The sequence below is a fragment of the Perissodus microlepis genome, chromosome 15, assembly GCF_051167445.1.
Source record: "Perissodus microlepis isolate ML-2025 ecotype Zambia chromosome 15, ASM5116744v1, whole genome shotgun sequence".
NCBI lineage: Eukaryota > Metazoa > Chordata > Actinopteri > Cichliformes > Cichlidae > Perissodus > Perissodus microlepis.
In genome coordinates this window covers 23,885,644-23,903,884 of record NC_140475.1, presented here as the reverse complement: position 1 = coordinate 23,903,884, position 18,241 = coordinate 23,885,644, and the positions used below count along the sequence as shown (strand labels likewise).

Below are 18,241 nucleotides of genomic sequence, written 5' to 3'. Positions count from 1 at the left end.
AAAGGGTCACCACAGTTCAGCTGAGAAGTCATTAAAGGGCCGTTAAAGTTAAAACCAGCTGCAGTTTTGTAAAAGCTGACCTTCACGACTGATTAGACTGTTAAAAATACGATTTTTACGACATTCAGCTGACCAACAGAACAGGAACACAGACCACGGGCAGCACGTGTTTCAGTTTTGGAGTGATGGTGAGGCAGAATTTAAATTTCAGGACCCGGGTTTGCAAACAGGTACAGCGGGAAAGTCAGCGTTCAGTCATTTCAAAGTCCCGGCTGCAGGAATGTGGGAACAATCATTTCAGAGTGATAATGTGTGATTGTCTTATCCTCACTCAGACTGAGCTGCCATTCTTTGAGCCGCTGGATTCAAACCGAGAGTCATAATTTTCATTACAGATGTATAATTTTTATCAGAGGGAGCTGGAGCCTGCCGGTGTATAATGTGATTTCCTGCTTTCTTTTTTTAAGTGGAATCGTTCTTTTTGTAAAGGGTCGTGATGCCTCGAGTTTAAGCTGTTCTCTGCAGCCTTCTTTAACTTTCTCTGTTAAAAGTAGAAAGTTATTCAGGTACTTTTTAACAACCTCAGCTTGGGGTTAACGCAGGGTAACCTTAAACATGCAAAACAGAGGACTGAAGCCAAATTATACCCAATAAAATATGAGACAGGAATTAAACATACACAACAGTGTTAGCAATCACCTCAATCGTAAACTGTGTCACTAAAATAGAATAAATATGAAATCTGATTAGTAAACATCCATTGTTTAACCACTTATAGCCTGTCACAGCTGTCACAGGGAGAAGGGTAAGGTGAGGCGTCTGTGGAGAGAAAGTGAACACTTTCATCTTTTAAAGTGAAAAAGTCCACATGTGGAGGCTGGAGGGGACACAGAGTCATACTCATACACAGATTTTCATGCTTCATTTGGATTTTTTTATAACGCATGAAGCTCTTTAATTACCAATAAGTTACTCGGTTAGGTTGGTATGCATGCAAACTCCTCCCACAAAGGCCTCAGCGGGTCAGCAGATTCAAATCCAGAACCTTTTTGCTGTTAGGCAACTGTGCCACCCAAATATAGCCCTAAATACCCCCTAAGAAACAAACAAAAAGGCCACAATAGGACAGACAACCAAAAAAATCCCTATCTGTCTATCTGATTCAGACTGTCCCAGGAGTCCACTGAGCTCCTGATCCAATCTGGGAGGAGGAAATCAGGAGCATGCTCAGACAGTCTCATTGCCACAAACAGCAACAAGGACACTAACAAAAAGCAGAACTAGCAAGAAGCGATAAGGAGAGAGCGGCGGTCCGTGTCCATCTCCTGCAGAACCATTCCCTATTTGGGGGTTTGTGTTGCCGTGCCTCTCCAGAGCACCTGTTGTCACTTTGATTTGCACTAAAACACCTGAAATGGATCAAGAAGATAAACTCTGAAGGCTGACACAGACTGAAGCCATGATATAACTACCAGCCATTCACGTGACTGCAGGAAAGTGAGCGTATAGAGACATCTGTGGTGAGAGAAGAAGGGTGGAGCCTCTTTTTCTTCTACTGTCGCTTTGTAGTGTAACAGCTACTTTGCTTTCACTCTTCTGTCCAGTTCATCCCAAACCAGCTCAATGGGGTTAAAGCTTGGAGACTGTGGCCACTTCGTGTTTTCAAGCTTACCATCTTGTTCTTTTTTCCTGAGGTAATTCTGGCATAGCTTGGACTTGGGTCATTCCTTGACCAACTACGTGTATACCAGAGGCTATTGCCTAGTGCTGCAGAATGCTGTGGGAGCCGTTTTGCTTCATGGCGCCTCTCACTCTGTACAAGTCACCCACCCTGGATCTAGCAAAACAACCCCAGACCATCACACTTCCTCCTCCATGTTTGCCAGTTAATGCCACACACTGTGAAACCATCCTTTCACCTACTCAACGGAGCACAAAGATCCTGCGTTACAAACTGAACATTTCAAATTTTGATTCCGCCTTCCAGTCTTCAGTCGTCCAATGGCAGCATTTCATGACCCAGCCAAGCCTCTTTGTAATATTCTGACGTCTTAGCGATGGCTTTCTTGCTGCAACTCGTCCCGTAAAACCTGCAGCAAGAAGTCTTCTCTTCACAGTTGAAACTGAGACTTGCTACGACCACTATTAAGCTGTGCTTGAAGCTGTTATCCTGTTAGCCGCCTATCATGCAAGCTGTTAACTCTCAGAAACGTGTCCCATGATTCAGCTGTGGCTTTGGGGCTGCCAGACCTCATCCTGTCAGTTTGCCCTGGTTTCTGAGTGCCTTTTGATAGTGAAGAAAACTACTCACTGTCACCTTGACTTTCTTTGCAATTTCTCTGTAGGAAATAGAAAGTGCTACGTACATTTCATTGAAACTTGTGGTGCGTGGTTGAACTTAGTACATCTGAAGCGTAACCGCCAGCTGTTAGCTGCTGTGATAGGTTTTAAATTGTGGCAGGATGATGTCGGCTGTCCACAGACACCTTTGAAGAACAGCGGACTGTTCCTTAAGCACTTAAAAGCTTCATTAATATCGTGTTTCATTAACTGTCAGCTCACATGCAGATTTTTTATTACATTAAGAACGTTTAAATGAATTAAAAGTTATCCTCGGGTCTGTTAATAAACTGCACTGCAGGGAGCGGCGACGGTTTTAAATCTGAGACATTTAGAGACGGACAGGGTGAGATAATGGCTGGAAAGACTTTTTTCTCAACTCTTATGGAAACTTTGAAGGAAATCTGACGACGCTCTGCTTGGTTTTTTTAATTGTATTTAATCCAAAAACACCAAACATCTGTCTGCTGAAACAAACAGACTCAGTAACAGCAGCTGCTCTCTGCGTTTTTATCAACATTTGTTCAGGACTAATTTTACTGCTGTTTAATCCACGTTTGGTGTGTATTTCTGTGTAAAGATGATTTTCTGAGTTTTGGTAACTTTGGCAGTCTTTGAGATCTAACGTAGTGCCGTAATCATCCTAAAGATTAACTGTGTCTGATGCTTTGGTTTATAGCAAAATGTTGCTTAAAACTGAGATAGTGATTTTGGTAACCCCTGCTCCTTATTTCTGGTTTTGAAAACCGTTAGAGAAAAAAGAAAAATCTTTGCACATGTGGTTCATCAAACAGATGGGTACGAGACGGACAAACAGATCCAACGCTGCAAAGAAAAGTGATTTAATGTTTTGGTTTCTTTTTGTGAGTTTTGTCACTTTGTGACTGAGGGATTGATCGTGCGATTGATATTTTTCGGTTTGTTGTCACTTTAATGGTCAAATGATGGAAAAATTGCCCCAAATAGCTTTAATGTGCCTCTGAATTCAGACTGACCATGCTTGTATGAAGTAATATCTTTGTGCACAGCCTTTAGCGGTCTTCTGCTCTGCTGTGGTGTTTATCCTCCTTCTCTCTGTCTGATCCGTCCCTCCATCATCCAGCCCCTCACCACTGTAAATCAATGCTAAGTTGATTTTTAACAGAGAGAAAGCGTTTTTTCTTTTATTAACCACCTGCAGAGAGTCGCTGCCGCTCAACTGCCAGAAAAATCTAATTTCAGCACCATTACATGCCAGCACCTCGCCTCCTGACACACAGCACCTCAGAGATTCTCGCGCTCAAACGTCGATTTTCCATCAGCTCAACCTTTGCACAGATAGTTTTGGGTCTGCATTGTTTCACCTGTCAGACAGCACAAACTTCATTTTCTGGATCTGCAGTGGTGAGACATTAGAGAAACCACGAAAGCGTAAAACACTCATTAAAACGCCATCGTTACAGCTTCTGTGTCCACAGATTAACAGGCAGGAGATCCACAGCTCTGAGCTTCTAGACTGAAGACTTCGTTTATTGTTCGTTGGAGAAAAACACAAGAAAACTAAGAAGTGTGGTGTATTAGGGGCTAATCCTTTGTGATCTCCTTTGAATTCATCTTGTTAAGCGTTGTTGTAAAATCCTGACCTACACGAAACCCAGTTGTTAAAACCTGCAGCAGGAAAATAAGGGACAGCACAGCAGCTAATTTGAATATCATAATTGGAGGTTCAGACTAAAAACGGAAGAGTGTCGTTACCAAAATCTGGGTTTTCTTGTTTCTCAAAATACCAAATAAACAAATAAATAAGTAAATACGGTGCTTTTGGAGGATATGGTTAACAGCTCTCTTGCCTCCACCTTGAGCAGCTCAAGACTTTTGCACAGCACTCAAAACAAGTGACAACATTTTCCCACATTCTTTTGATCTTTTTTTATTTCTGCATTTACTCTTCGACCTTCCTGACCACGTCGTGATCACCACACATGGGGTGGGTTAGGATTAGCAGCCCAAAAGAGCAGCTCCAAAACAAATTCCCGTTTTCTTTACGATTCCATCAGAAACAGCAACAGCGTGCGGACAGCTGCACCTACGGTACTCATGGCGACGGCCCACATACTTCTGCTGGAGAGGAGGGCTATGTTTACCAAGTAATTGGATATGAATAATGAAAAGTTTCATCAATCAGAAGAAAAAGAGCATTTTTGGGGGCACAGGAATTTATATTTGGATGGTGCTTGGAAACTATTTTGATTTCCTTTATTATCTCGGGGGATTTCTTGTCTCTTTGTAGGCAGCGGACAGCAGAGAGATTAGAGGAAATGTGAGGAGGAGGAGGAGAGATGGTTTCCAGGGACACACAAATACACGGTCAGCATCTTAGCCCAGTGATCCACAACCAGGGGTATTTGTTCTGTAACTGCCAACGGCTTCTAGGAAAGAGTGAAGCAGCAGTAGTAATTGGATAAATGTGATATTTCTGCATTTTATAAATAAGTAAACACAGTTCAGGCTTGAATGCTCGTGCCCACAAATGACAGGTGAAGTGCAGAAAGATGCGCACCTGCAAAGCAAAGTCTGACATCTGATTTTCTTACATTGAGTCGATGATCCGAATGTCTTCATTTGTATTCGGAGCCGAGGACACGGACGTGATTTTTCCCTGAACCGGAGCTGCGGTTTGTGGTTTTGTTTAACATGAATATTTGATTGGCCCGACACGCAGGAGCAGCAGATAGAAACCGCTGCCGGTTTCCTCCTGAAACGCTCTTCTGTCTTAGGGGATTGAGGGGGTGGCGGTCGACTTAGATTTGCCACATTTCATTAACACTGAACCCTGTTAGGTCTAATCCACCGTCCAGACCGGCTGAGAGAAGACAAAGAAACCAAAAACAGCCGTAAACACCGAACACCACCTGGCAGGTTAGCACCGCGGTGCTGCACATTCCTTTTAATCTCATTTGGCTGCCTGACAGCACAGCGAGCTGGCAGCAGTGAAATCGTTTTGTGTAAGTTAAACACTTTCTAATGAAAAGACTCCCCGAAAAGGCACACGGGGAACGACTCCGAGGAGTCCCATTTCTTTTTCCTACAAAGCTGTGCAGGTTTTCTTTGGCACCTTGCTCTCCATGTGGCCCTGATACTCCAGGTCACGTTTCTTTAATCCTGCTTGCTGGCTGGCTCAGACTTGTTTTAGTTGGGTGTTTGCCCAGGTGAGTGCAGGTGTAACAGACTGGTTTTAGTGTCTAGGTGTAAAACCATGTGTGGTTTTCTAATATGCGGTTTAAAGGGTGAAGCTGGGGAAGGTGGAGGTTTTAGTTCCACGCAGGGTGAATCTTCAGTTGATGTTTCAAAAATGTTTTTCCTCAGTAATGTGTTTTTATCTGCTGCAAACTCGCACTGGGTGACTTTACCTACCAACCTGGCACAAATAAATGCTAATGTAGTGTTTTAAAGCAGATATTGTGAAGTTATTTGAATTGCACAGTTTAAAAAAGAGTGACTTTGGAGCACTAAAAATAAGACAGTTTGTGTTGCAGAGCATCAGCCTGTGTGTAATTTCTGTAGTTAAAATGGATAATTATGCACAGAGGCCCAAACCGTTTTTTTGTAGCAGGCTCTAAATGCATTTATTTCTGCTCTAACGTGAAACATTTTAACATCAAAGTCTATGGGGACCGACTCCTTTCTGGAGCGAGCCTTAAATGGACATTAGAGGAAGTAATGGAGCAAAGGAGAGCTGTCGCTTCATAGTAAGAAAGATCTCACTTTAAATCCTGCCGGTTGCCTTTCTTTGTGGTTCCTGCGTTGGTGGGTTCTCTACAGAAGACCAGCTGAGTTGATGAAGGGCTTACGAAAACAGATCCTAATATTGGTTCATGCATTAAAAAAAAGAAGTTTTTGCTAAATAAAAAGGTTATTGATTGATTTGTCTCTCCAGCTTAGCTTTGAGATTTGCGGCTAATAGACTTAAATTCGTTTATGTTAGCTAACTAGTGACAAAACCGATAACTCAGAGGAAAATGAGGGACTAAACCTAAACTCAGTCCAAGGGGATCACCTTTGTGTTGCTCCTGGCTGTAACAATGAGTTTTATGTTAACAAACCAAAGATATTCTTTACACTTTCACTCTCTCTCTCTTTAGCAGTAAGGGAGTCCTCGTTGTTTGGCTAGCTGCACTAAAAATCCACCTGTTAGCTGTAATGTTCAGGTTTGTAAAGCATTTTATAGATGAGAACAATGTTGAAGTTCATGAAAATTACACATTCAGAGCCTTTGAGTCTTATTCAGTTAACAGTCCATTAAATGGCTCTGAGCGGAACCTACCAACAAACCAACCCGGTGACATTCTGTACTTAAAAATCAAAAACTATAACTTTAAAAAAGGGTGGAGTGCCCACTCCGGGTCACGGACGAGACCCTGCCCCAAGTGGAGGAGTTTAAGTATCTCGGGGTCTTGTTCACAAGTGATGGGAGAAGGGAGCGGGAGATCGACAGACGGATTGGTGCAGCGGCTGCAGTGATGCGGACGCTGTACCGGTCTGTTGTGGTTAAGAGAGAGCTGAGCGTAAAAGTGAAGCTCTCGATTTACTGATCGATCTACGCCCCTACCCTCACCTATGGTCACGAGCTGTGGGTAGTGACTGAAAGAACAAGATCGCGAATACAAGCGGCGGAAATGAGCTTCCTCCGAAGGGTGGCTGGCCTCTCCCTTAGAGATAGGGTAAGAAGTTTGGCCATTCAGGAGGGGCTCAGAGTAGAGCAGCTGCTCCTCTACATCAAAAGGAGCCAGTTGAGGTGGTTCAGGCATCTGACAAGGATGCCTCCTGGGCGCCTCCTGGGCGAGGTTTTCCAGGCATGTCCCACCGGGAGGAGGCCCCGGGGCAGACCCAGGACACGCTGAAGAGATTATATCTCTCGGCTGCCCTGGGAACGCCTTGGTGTTCCCCCGGATAAGCTGGAGGAGGTGGCTGGGCAGAGGGAGGTCTGGGCTTCTCTGCTTGGGCTGCTGCCCCCGCGACCCGGCCCCGGATAAGCGGAAGAAAATGGATGGATGGATATAACTTTAAGCACAGAGTTCTTAACTCCAGCTTCACAGACAGAGTTACATGTATTTACATTTCCTGAGCAGGGCTTCAAAGTGTAAATCCACATAGTGTTTCGTGTACACTTCAAGATGTTGAAACAAATCATTTTGTTTCTTTCAGAACTGTGATTTTTTTTTTTTAATTGAAATATTTTCCATTTCTGTTCTCCATCAAATTACTTAAGCTAATGTTTCAGTGGTTAGAGATGACAGAAGACGGAGATGAAGTCTGCAGCCTCTCGCAGCCATTTTCAACTGGTGTTAAAATGGAAACTCAAACAGTCAGTCCATCAGTCTACATTGAATTGGATAAATTTGGCAATTATGTGCAATCTGTTTGCAACAATACGGTAAATCAGTGAAAACTGCTAATCTGATGCTGCTTAAATGCAGAGAAATTCACATTAACGGTTTACCTTCAGAGTCCTGCCAGAACCAGATTTGAAATAGAAATCCAGAAATAGTGACGTTGTTGCTGCCAAACAGCAATTTAACAGCAACAATGAGACAAGCGCTCTTTGATATTGGAACCAGAACAGAATGAAGAAAGATCATAAAGAAACTCAGTGTAATTAGTTCTTTAGTTTAAGATGAGAGTACCTCTGTGCAACCTCAGAAACAGCTCACACGTACACACTGTGTACAAGCCATTATCCTGCAATATGATGCTACTGTGCAACTGTAAGACCAGTTTATATTCGGGTTTTGCTGTCCACTAACTAGACCACTATTCACGTGACTTTAACAAAGGTCCAGTCACACAAGCCTAGAGACCAGTGAACCCTGGTCACTGCTGGTCGCTAAAATGTATTATTCCCTGACTGGTTGGCAAATAGTTGCTGGCAGGTGAAATTGGTTGCTAAGATACGGTGCTGCATCAGAAACTACCTTGTGATTGGTTTGGTCGCTCGCAGATTACCACAGTTTCCATGAAATACGCTGACTTCTGCAAACACTCGCCAAGTTGCAAAGACAGAACTATTTCCTGTGTTTTAGACCAAATGCAGATAAGATACTAAAGCTGTGCAAGACATTATTACGCCACCCTGGTTTATTGATGGATGTATTTATTTATGTATTTTATATATTTTCTCTTTAGAGGGCTCTAATGCAAACGAATAATGTTAAGTAGTAAACTGTGAAAACTGGAAATGGGGAACATTGGTCTTCAAAATAAAAGTTGTGCCTCACCACTACAGCCAAAGCATTCCTAAGTTTTACTTTGAAGGAGAGCATTTTCTGCTTCATCTTTGTGTCTTAATTTTCCAAGTGTTACTTACACTCTGAGAGCAGTTAGCCAGTGTTAGCAGACAAGTCTGCGTTTTCCATGCAAACTACAAGTGACCACAGCCATCTACTGCCCACCCAAGCAGTCACAGAAAGGTTTTTGGTGCAGCACAATATGTCTCTTTGCAAACAGCCTCCTACAACGACTGGGCCAGTCCCTAGGACTTTGTGCCTGAGGCGTCATTAACCATTTCCGGGTCCAAACCGGAATACACTGTGTTCTGACTGAGGGATTAAAACGTGTTCAGATTAAATATAATAAAATATTAAGCATTAAAATGCGTTATAAAGACAACAGCCTTAATGAACGGAGTAGGAGTTTGGACTGCAGCAGGATTTATATGTCATCAGTTAACAACAAGATTCAATGGACTCCACAGCATCAACTTAATATTTCAGATGGAAATGTTTAATTTGCACAGCATAGTAATAAAAACTTTGAAATCCTAACAAATTCATTAGATTATGACTTAAATGTGTATCAAATGGCTGCATGCTGCCCTTGGATGATGCTGCCTAAATAGAGTAAAAGAGAAGTGAGAGTTTTTACTTCAAATCAAGCTTCATGTTTGATCTGAGTAGCAATAAAACCAAATCACACTCCAGAGAGAGACACGCTCAGTTTGATTAACAGCTGAGCTGGTCATTAAATAAAATGCATGTTCTGCGGTTGAAAATAAAAACATTGCATGTCTGAAGCTTTGTACTCGCAGGAGCTGAGCGTCTGCTCATTTGCGCCTCGGTTGTGAAGGAGGGACCGTTTGATTACATGCAGATAAACCGGAGTGGAAAGTTGTAAATCAGTCAGGTTCAGGCTCGAGGTGCTTCTCACAGGAGTTAAATAAATAGTCGGTTTGGTGTAATCTGCTGACAGTCCAGGTAATTTTTTTTCTCTTTCCTCCGCAGGTCTTTTGAACATTTGCAGTATTTGCAGATCTTCTCTGATATCTGTGGCTTCAGGACAGAGGCTGATTTTGGTGCATGTGCAGAGTTGCTGTAGCTGCAGTTTCATACCTGCCCACCTCATTTTTCTCCGCTTTTTCTTTTCTCTGCAGACACAAAGACGGCTATTCCCTCCCAGGCCTTTCCAGTTAAGAGAATATAAAGGATTGGACAGCACCTGAGAACACCACCACAGGTGAGAGGGGACTGGTTTGTGTCCTTCATGTAGACTCGTGTGCTGCAGCCAGGAGAGAACATGATGCACACTCAGCAGGGCTTCATTGTGTAAAGTGGAGCTGATTAAGAAGTGGTAGTGTTATCAGATGATGCAGAGACCTTCCTCCTCCTCCTCCCAGTGTGAGATTAGCTCTAAACCCAAACATGAACACCTGTGTACGCCTTTACAGCGCGATAAAATAATCACAGTAAGATAATCTGTCCTGCTAGTCTAATCCCCCGATTGGTTTAAAGCTGCTGTGTTTAGGCAGATGACCAGTGAGTAATTAAACCTCCCAAAGGAGGACGACTAAACCCTGACCTGACGCTGCTGTTTAGTAGAAACTGTCCTGAGCCCACCTCTCACCTCCTCTCTGATCCTCTTTCGGGGTCTGAGTCGCCACAAAGCTGCGAGGTAATTTCAGAGCATCTCCCCCCAACAAGAAAAACCCGGCAAACCGCATCTCTGAAAGGATTTCAGAGGAAGATAAACCACGACAGCGGCTTGCAGCCTCCACCAGGGTCACGCGCCTTAAAGTCTTTGTTCTGCTGTGCCGGCTCCTACATCACTCCGTGTACGTTTAGAAAGAGATTCCGAACCCTTGAAAAGGCTGGAGAGTTTACTGCTGAGATTAACTGCAACACCGGAGAAGTTTGAGGGCAGAAAAATATTTATTTTACAGGGCTCTGGAAGTGGATGTACTTAACTGCTTAATTAACTTAATTAAATGCTATTCTTAAATACTTTTGTAATCTGTTGATTTCAGTTGTATTTATATGTGTAACGTTGGACCCAAGAAACATAAGCTGGAGCGAATTTGACGACAGCAGAACTTTTATTTAATACTGTGGTTTTGTACAGGGACACAGACACTCCCGCTCTCTCTCGCTGCTGTCACGTCCGCTCTCCCCCTCCGACTGTCACTGCCAACATATAAAGAGACACAATCACTGTCAGATCCCAGCACACCTGTTCACCCCGCCCCTGCGCCGCCCCGGGAGCTCACTGCGTCACCCCTCCTCTGCAGCTGGCCAGAGACCACACCCACGCCACAATATGAAATCTCAAAATAAATAAAAAAGCCTGGTAGTGTAATGTAGCTCCAGTTTTTCTCCCCTGAAACTTAAACTTACCACTGCTGCTTATTTCATATAAATAATGAAAGTACCAATTTTCTGTAATATTAACGGAGGAGAAACCACAACTGAATGACAAGAAAACTCAACGCTGAGACTTGGCTTTGAGTTCCATGAATATTGAAAACAAAACCTGCACTGAATACATCTTGGTGTCTGGAGCTCTCCCAAACCCACATGAATAATTACAGGGGACATTAAGCTACAGCGATGATAGGGACAGCTAATAAATCTCCCTTCTTTGACTGTGTAAGTTTGTGGATTTTGTAAACACTGGACCACAAGTCGAGAGAGTTTATTGATATGTCACATTGACCAAAGTGCTGCAAAAATATTAAAACAAATGAAGCCATTAAGAAGCAATTAAAACCATTGGGTAAACAAATCAAGCCATTGAAGGCAATTAAGAAAGCCCATCGTGTGGTAATCTACAGGGCTCGTTAACAGTGTAGGGTAAAACTGGTCCTAATCTGGGAAAGTTTGAGGGTAGATGTCCTGATATGGAAAGAAAAACAGTTTCAAGATTTACAACAGTAAAAAGTAATCAGTAATTTGTTATGTAAAGCATAAATATACCTATTTATTGTTATACATTTTTTCTGGCTGTGGTGCCAAAGCTTTAATTCCCCAAAGGCTGCTCAACTACTGACATGTAAAACACCGATCTTGTTTCTTGTCTTTTTGAAACAGGAACTCAGACTCATCGCAGCCTCATTCAGTCACTCGGTTTAAATTCAAGTTGATGCAGAGCTGAGGAGGTTTCGGGACAAACCGCTGGCTTCTACACTCCCCAGCGCTCTGAGCTTCATACCGGAGGACAATCAGCCATCGGGGAAAACAAATGTTTAGGCCATTTTGAAAAAAAGGCAGAAAGCTGTCGTCTGCGGCTGACAATGAAGAGGAGCTCAGGGGACGACCACAGCATCGATCGGGTTGATATCGATTGACCCTGGACTGCTTTTATATATGTCTGCTGACTCTGTATGTCTGTAGGCTGTGTGTCACATGATTAGGAAGTAATCTGATGGTTCCCCCAGATGTTAATGCAATTTACAAAAAAAAAAAAGGTCTCCAGTGGTGGGTAGCAATTTGTTTCATACCAGCATAATTTTATGATGTTCAGATAATATTTTCTAGATAAATAATAGAGATGTTCTTTAACTTCCTATTGTACACCTGAACCTTATACGTATATCGAGTGAAGATGCAGTAGTGATAAAAAAAAGTTATTACTTTTCTATCAAGTTTGATTCAAAGGACATTTGGATGCTTGATGAGGTTAAAATATCCAGTATTTATTCTTTCTCTCATCCCTTATTAGATTTATTATGCCCCATATTTAATTTTTGTAATGTTTTGTGGTCTCGTCTTAATCCCAAGGTTGGGAATCTAGAGCTTTAAACTATGGCTAGCTATGGTGCAGTGCTGAGCTAATACTGATTGCTCAAGACTCCGCGTTAGTAAAACATGTATGCATTGGCCAACCTTGATGTTAACACCTGGATCCTTTAAGATGTATCCACAGGGTTTTTCTTGGATGTTACTGCAGAAATTAAGCTGTGGGAATACTTCCATGTTTTCTTTTGCAAGATGGTTTACACTTTAATGAAACACTAACAAACTGCTGACGAACTACACCACTGTTGTAGAATTACGGAGTTCCTGTATTCGCCGTGAAAATGTTGAGGATTACCATCACACCTTCTCTGGCACATGTAGTGGCTTCAAAATTTAGGAGTTCGGGTGATTACAGAATAGTTGTATCTATTTTATGATGTAGAACAAAACATGAAATCAGGTGACCCATCAATGGTTAGGGTTTGATTTTGATTCAGCCCTGTTAAATAAGCAGATAGTTTAGAAATGAAAAGCTATTATCTTTTAAATGTGTTGTCACAAACTGAACATTACACTCACTGTGTGCTAGCTGCTAGTATTAAACATTAAATCTACAGTTACAACAAAACCTAAATAAAAATACACCCACTTCCTTGACCTAACCCCGAACCCTTCTATAACAAAACCACAGTTAACCAAAGACATTTTTTCAGGCGTCAAAAAATAAACCTTTAACAAGACCCACAGAGTTTTTCATGTAGCACTATGTATGTGATTGTGTTTTCGGCATGGTAGTCATAAATCAAACACAGTACTTAGTGTTTGTTTCTTGTTTGCAGTTTTTGGTTGTGACTGTAATGCTAACTGCTAAAATTTAAAACTTCTTAGTCTTCTAACAATACATTTAACAGTGACAGAAACAATTCAACACAGCTAAACATAAAACAATACCACAAGCCACTTAGCATAAAGGCCCAATAAAAATATGGTGCTTTTAGCTAGTTAACAACTTTGGCATGAGTTTGTGGTTCCGTCTTTTATGCTACCTAGCTAACATGGCGACTACTGAAAAGTATTGAGCATTCTCAACATTTGGACTGTTTTAATTTCACTATCCCTATTATGATAGTGACCACTACCGTTACCATGGTCGCTGACAACAATTTGACAGTAAAAGTGTAAAGTACACAATTTGAGATGCAGTGCAGTTGTCTACGGCTACAATAACTGTTCAAAGGTGGCACCATTAGTGGGTGGCTGAATGCTAACATAGTGCCCGCTTTATTGAATACGTTTCTAACATTTGCATGCTAGCATACTAACATTTTACAGCAGAGCTGGGAGAGAATTAATTTGATCAGGTGGTGGCGCTAGAGGAACTGTCAGAGGATAACCAACGTTTTTATTGTTCACCTATGATAGTACGTATATCTCTCAAAGTTCTAAATATAAGCAACATGGATTCATGGATTTATCCTTTGTGTACATGCATTAACTATCCTTAATGTAATATTAGCTCTTACATGCTCTGACAGACACCGTGAACTAGAAACGTTTAGCGTGTAACTCTTGGTGTTATCTAATTGTTCCCTACATTGTTTGTGATATTTTTGTAATTTTTATTTACATTCTGCTGCTATTACACAGGAAGTCAAGCAATACGCAAACCCCCCCTAAAGTTCATTGAGGGGATTAATTTGAACTCAAGTACCGCATACCATCAAAGGTGCGACTTGCACACCTGTGAAATGTACATTTGAGTCAGTTTAGAGGCTTAGAACTGGACGTAGTTGCCATAAACTTAAACTGCACTGCAAAGAGTTAGTAAATTGAGCTAGCTGAAAACCATGTTGCAGCAACAAAGCTAGTAATATATCCTTTGGATTAGGATTATTTGTCATTGTTTGGTTAGAAAGCATGGATGAATTTTTAGTTATTAGACAGTTAAACAGGACGCCAGTTATAAACTTTCTCTTTACTAATTTTATAACACATCCCAGTTCTGATTTGTTAAAACAAAACATTTCGTGTGATGCGTGATGTTAGTCTATATTATGGTGCAAATTTGCACCAACATGAACTGGTCGTGGTCAGTTTACGTGAGTTAAACTGTCAATTCTGATGTTGTTTCAGGGCAGCTGGAGCTATACAGTTCAAATTCACTTTTACACAGAGACGAGAAAAAAAGTTAAGAGCTTGGAGTAAATGAAGTTGTCGTAGACTTGCCTTTGCAAAAAAAAGCGAACAGTCAGCAGTGTTAATGTTTGTCTAAAAACAAGTAAACCCTAGGACCCAACAATTTGTCCACGCTAGCACGTAAGCTAATATTATGTAGAGAAAAAAAACGGGATTCTGAATGACATCAACAAAAAATGTATATAATTTATATATAAGTGCTTATTACACTGGGCACAGGAAAACAAATATTGTGGAAATGTGTCAGAAATATTTGCTTAAAACTAAAAATTATATGATTTATTAGTCAAACCGAAAACTGATGTGGTTTTGCCCAAATGTAAGCCGCCATGCAGTTCTATTCTGAAAAGCCAGAAATGAATCAAACAGAACATTCAGTTCGTCATTCTGCTCAGCAATGCAAGTAAATAACTGTAATTTGGCATTTTAAAGAACAAATTATTTGAGTAATGGATAACAATAATTAACAATAACAATAAGCATTCCAATGCAACGGTATTCATGTTTGATGTGAAGACACCATAAAACTGGTGAGTGGGCCCTATAAATCTCTTCCTGCTGAGAGGCTCGGGACACATTTTTCATTGTGTTAGAAACTGAGAAAAACAGAACAGAAGAAGCTTTTTGTTTTTAGTTTTATTTATATGGCGTTATACTTGTAAATGAATTCTGTGGAGTCAAATGATGTTCCATTAAAGTCGTAGGTAGTAAGACCAAATCTTACCTTTCTCAGGGTTAATCTTACTCACATGGATCATGTCACAGATCAAACCAATACTTAAACTTCCCAAATGCTGTCGTCTTATTAATGTAAATACTGTTCGCTGTTTTTGTCTCAAATCTACTACTGATGTTTATTGCTGCTTGTGTGGGGAGGGAAGCCTCCCCCAATGACTGTAATGTGGACTTTTCTTATTTAAAGTCTTAAAATATTATGTATGTGTTTGTTTCACAATCAGTAGTTGAAAATACAAAACTGTGTTGAATAAAATTCCATCTTCTTCATTTTGAAAGCATTTTCTCTGAGGTGGCAAAGAGGAGGCGAGAGTTGAGTGAAACATGGAATGCTTTTATTCATCCGTTAGAGATCAGCGTTAGAAAAATGACAGTGGACAAAGGCAGTGCTTCCCCAGGAATGATTGCAATGTGTGGCGAGAAACAGATCGCAGCAAATCCACAACACTTTCTTTGCATGTTATGGAGGAAAATATCTCAAGGTCATCACTCTGGCGGTTAAAACAAACACTGAGGTCTTAATGACGGCAAAGCTCAGAGCGCGTCCCCTTTACACTCAGCATTAACACGTGTACTGGCACATTATATACAAATGCCAAGCTTGGTGAAGTTGATCTTTGTATTTGGTACGGATTTTACTGAAGGAATTTGATATTTTCTGACCTGCTTCAAACACGGCTGGAATCCTTACAAATGAGAATTCCTGGACCAGTCTGATATTCCATGTTGATGTTTTTTAAAGCTATTATTTGGCAAAATGAATCATGAAGATTTTAAGGTATCCAAGATAGTCCTGCTGCAGTCCCCCCCACACTGATGATGGGCCTTTTCCCCAACAAAACATTTTATGTCTATCAACAAAGGCAGCAGTCCACTCGGCTCCTGGTTCAGTGCGATGGGTTAGTAAATGGAACCGAGCCAGGTCAACATGTCTGCTGTGGAAGAGGCCCACACACCAACCTCGCAGTGGGTCCAAAATTGTAATCTGATCTCTGATCAGTTTGGTTGGCATTTCTAGTCTTTCTGTGGCTCCAGTAGGCAAGACTGTACGCAGCTTTTAACAGGAAATGTCCCAAAAGGACTCACTTAACTATTGATAGCAGTCGTTCTAACCTAATTAGTACCCAAATGGTATAATTTCATCAATTGTTGATGTTGACATGTGATATATGGTTTTTGATGTCGTGACCTTATATTGTTGCATGTCTCAGATACAAATTGGGCCTCGTTTGTTTACGATGTGGGAATTAAATTCCCCTTTTCTGTGAGAGTGCTCAGAGCCCAAAGCCAAAAACCTGAGTCAGCCTCTTTTGTGATAATTCAGGTTTTGTATAGCCAGCTAAAGCAGCTAAAACAAAAGCCTGGCTATGCCGAGCATGCTTTATATTAAACCCCTCTGCTACATGCAGTTGTTTATATAATCTACTTCTGAGATTAATAAAGTAATGTTTAAATCAAGTTTTAGGTTCTTTTTAAACAAATTTAGCTGGTGGTAAGTGAGCCGTCTTCATCAACTATCAGATCCATCCTGGCTGTGCTGTTATCGCTGTCTGTAAAGGGGTTCGGCTACTTTGCAACAAGACAGATGTTCATGCTTTCAGACAATCTCAGCCACATTTTTCTTGTGCAGAGCATCAAAGGGGGAACAGAAAGCTCGGGAACAAACAGGCTCGGGGGAATAACGCAGTGCGACGTCACCACAGATTGTCTGTCATTGTTTTTTTTTCTTCTAAGTAATGACAAAAGAGGCCTGTTTTTTCCTTCTTAGCAGAGTTTGTGTGATTTATTGCTTGACGATCTCATGTGCCCAAGCCGATGAAGTAGAAACTGTTCTTTGAAAAATAAACTTTTACATTCCAGTAGGAATAACACTGCTGTCTGCACATACCGCCCTATAGAAAATATTCAGTGTTGTATGAATGTTCCAGTTCGAGGCCAAGTACCAGTGCATCGTAGAGTTCGTGCTCGAAAGCTTCTCACACAGCAGGGAAATGTCCAGTCTGACAGAAGATCTTAACAACTGATTCCAAACCATATCGTTTTGTGCTACCTTGGGATTCACTGCACTGGCAAATTACTAAACAAATCAAATTCAAAGTGTTAAAGCATGGCGGAGTTGTTCGGGTCTCTTTTTGCGGCGCTGATCTGTTCTGAAAAACACCACGAACACGTGGAGTCATATCTCAGCAGTTGCATAATTAATTCACATTTTCTGCTCGGCTCCTTAAACAGAAATTAATCATGGATGGGGCTCCGCTAATGAGGAAAAAAAAACAAAAACAAGGTTTCACGTCCGGAGCCACGTTTGGTCTCAAAAGGTTTTTGGACCCTTTACTAATTTAAATCACATACGATGAGAAGAAACAAAAGAATCACGACATGAAAAAATCAACAAGGTCTCAAGTTACATTCAGCTGGAAAAACAAGAGGTAATTAAAAAAAAAAAAAAGTATTTGTAAATATTGGATTTAATTCGGTGGAATAATCGGACACCCATGCATGCAGCCTCGTGGTGAGAGCTTGCAGCTCCTTGTGCGAGTTTCTCTTTTTCACCCTCCAATAACCGCATGAAGACGACGTAAACAGCAGCTTTTAAGTCGGAGCGGGATCACCAGCTAGCTGTTAAGACGGAAGCGACACACCTGTGAGATTTCAGTGTAATCATCAGGATCATCAGGAATGCATAATTACAGAGGAATTAAACTTGTTCTGGGGAGGCAGCTTTGAACAAACAAACAGAAAGTCCTACCTTTCGGCATTTAAACCCTGTTAAAGTAGTATTAAGGCCTCATAGTTAGACTTGCACACATGTTACAGAAATGTTGGAAAACAACCAGATGTGATCATTTAGCATGATTTTTCGTCTATGCATAGGGTTCAATGCCCCGCCCCCACTGAGGAACCAAAAGCCAGCGAGAACAAAAACTCATCAAACGGAGGAAAAACAAAAGGACAGTTGAGGAGAAAAACAAAACGCCGTTCACGTC

The 18,241-nt window shown here is 41.4% G+C and overlaps 1 protein-coding gene across 1 annotated transcript in view; it reads left to right on the top strand.

Moving 5' to 3' along the window:
- The window catches only part of LOC146372214 (uncharacterized), a 55,936-nt gene extending 40,412 nt beyond the window's left edge, over positions 1-15,524 (top strand). The window contains exons 16-17 of the mRNA XM_084954439.1: positions 9,746-9,828; positions 11,676-15,524. Of these exons, the coding sequence (XP_084810565.1) occupies positions 9,746-9,785 (40 nt within the window). The 3' untranslated portion in view covers positions 9,786-9,828; positions 11,676-15,524. The remainder of the gene's footprint in view (positions 1-9,745; positions 9,829-11,675) is intronic.
- Positions 15,525-18,241: the final 2,717 nt, after the last annotated feature.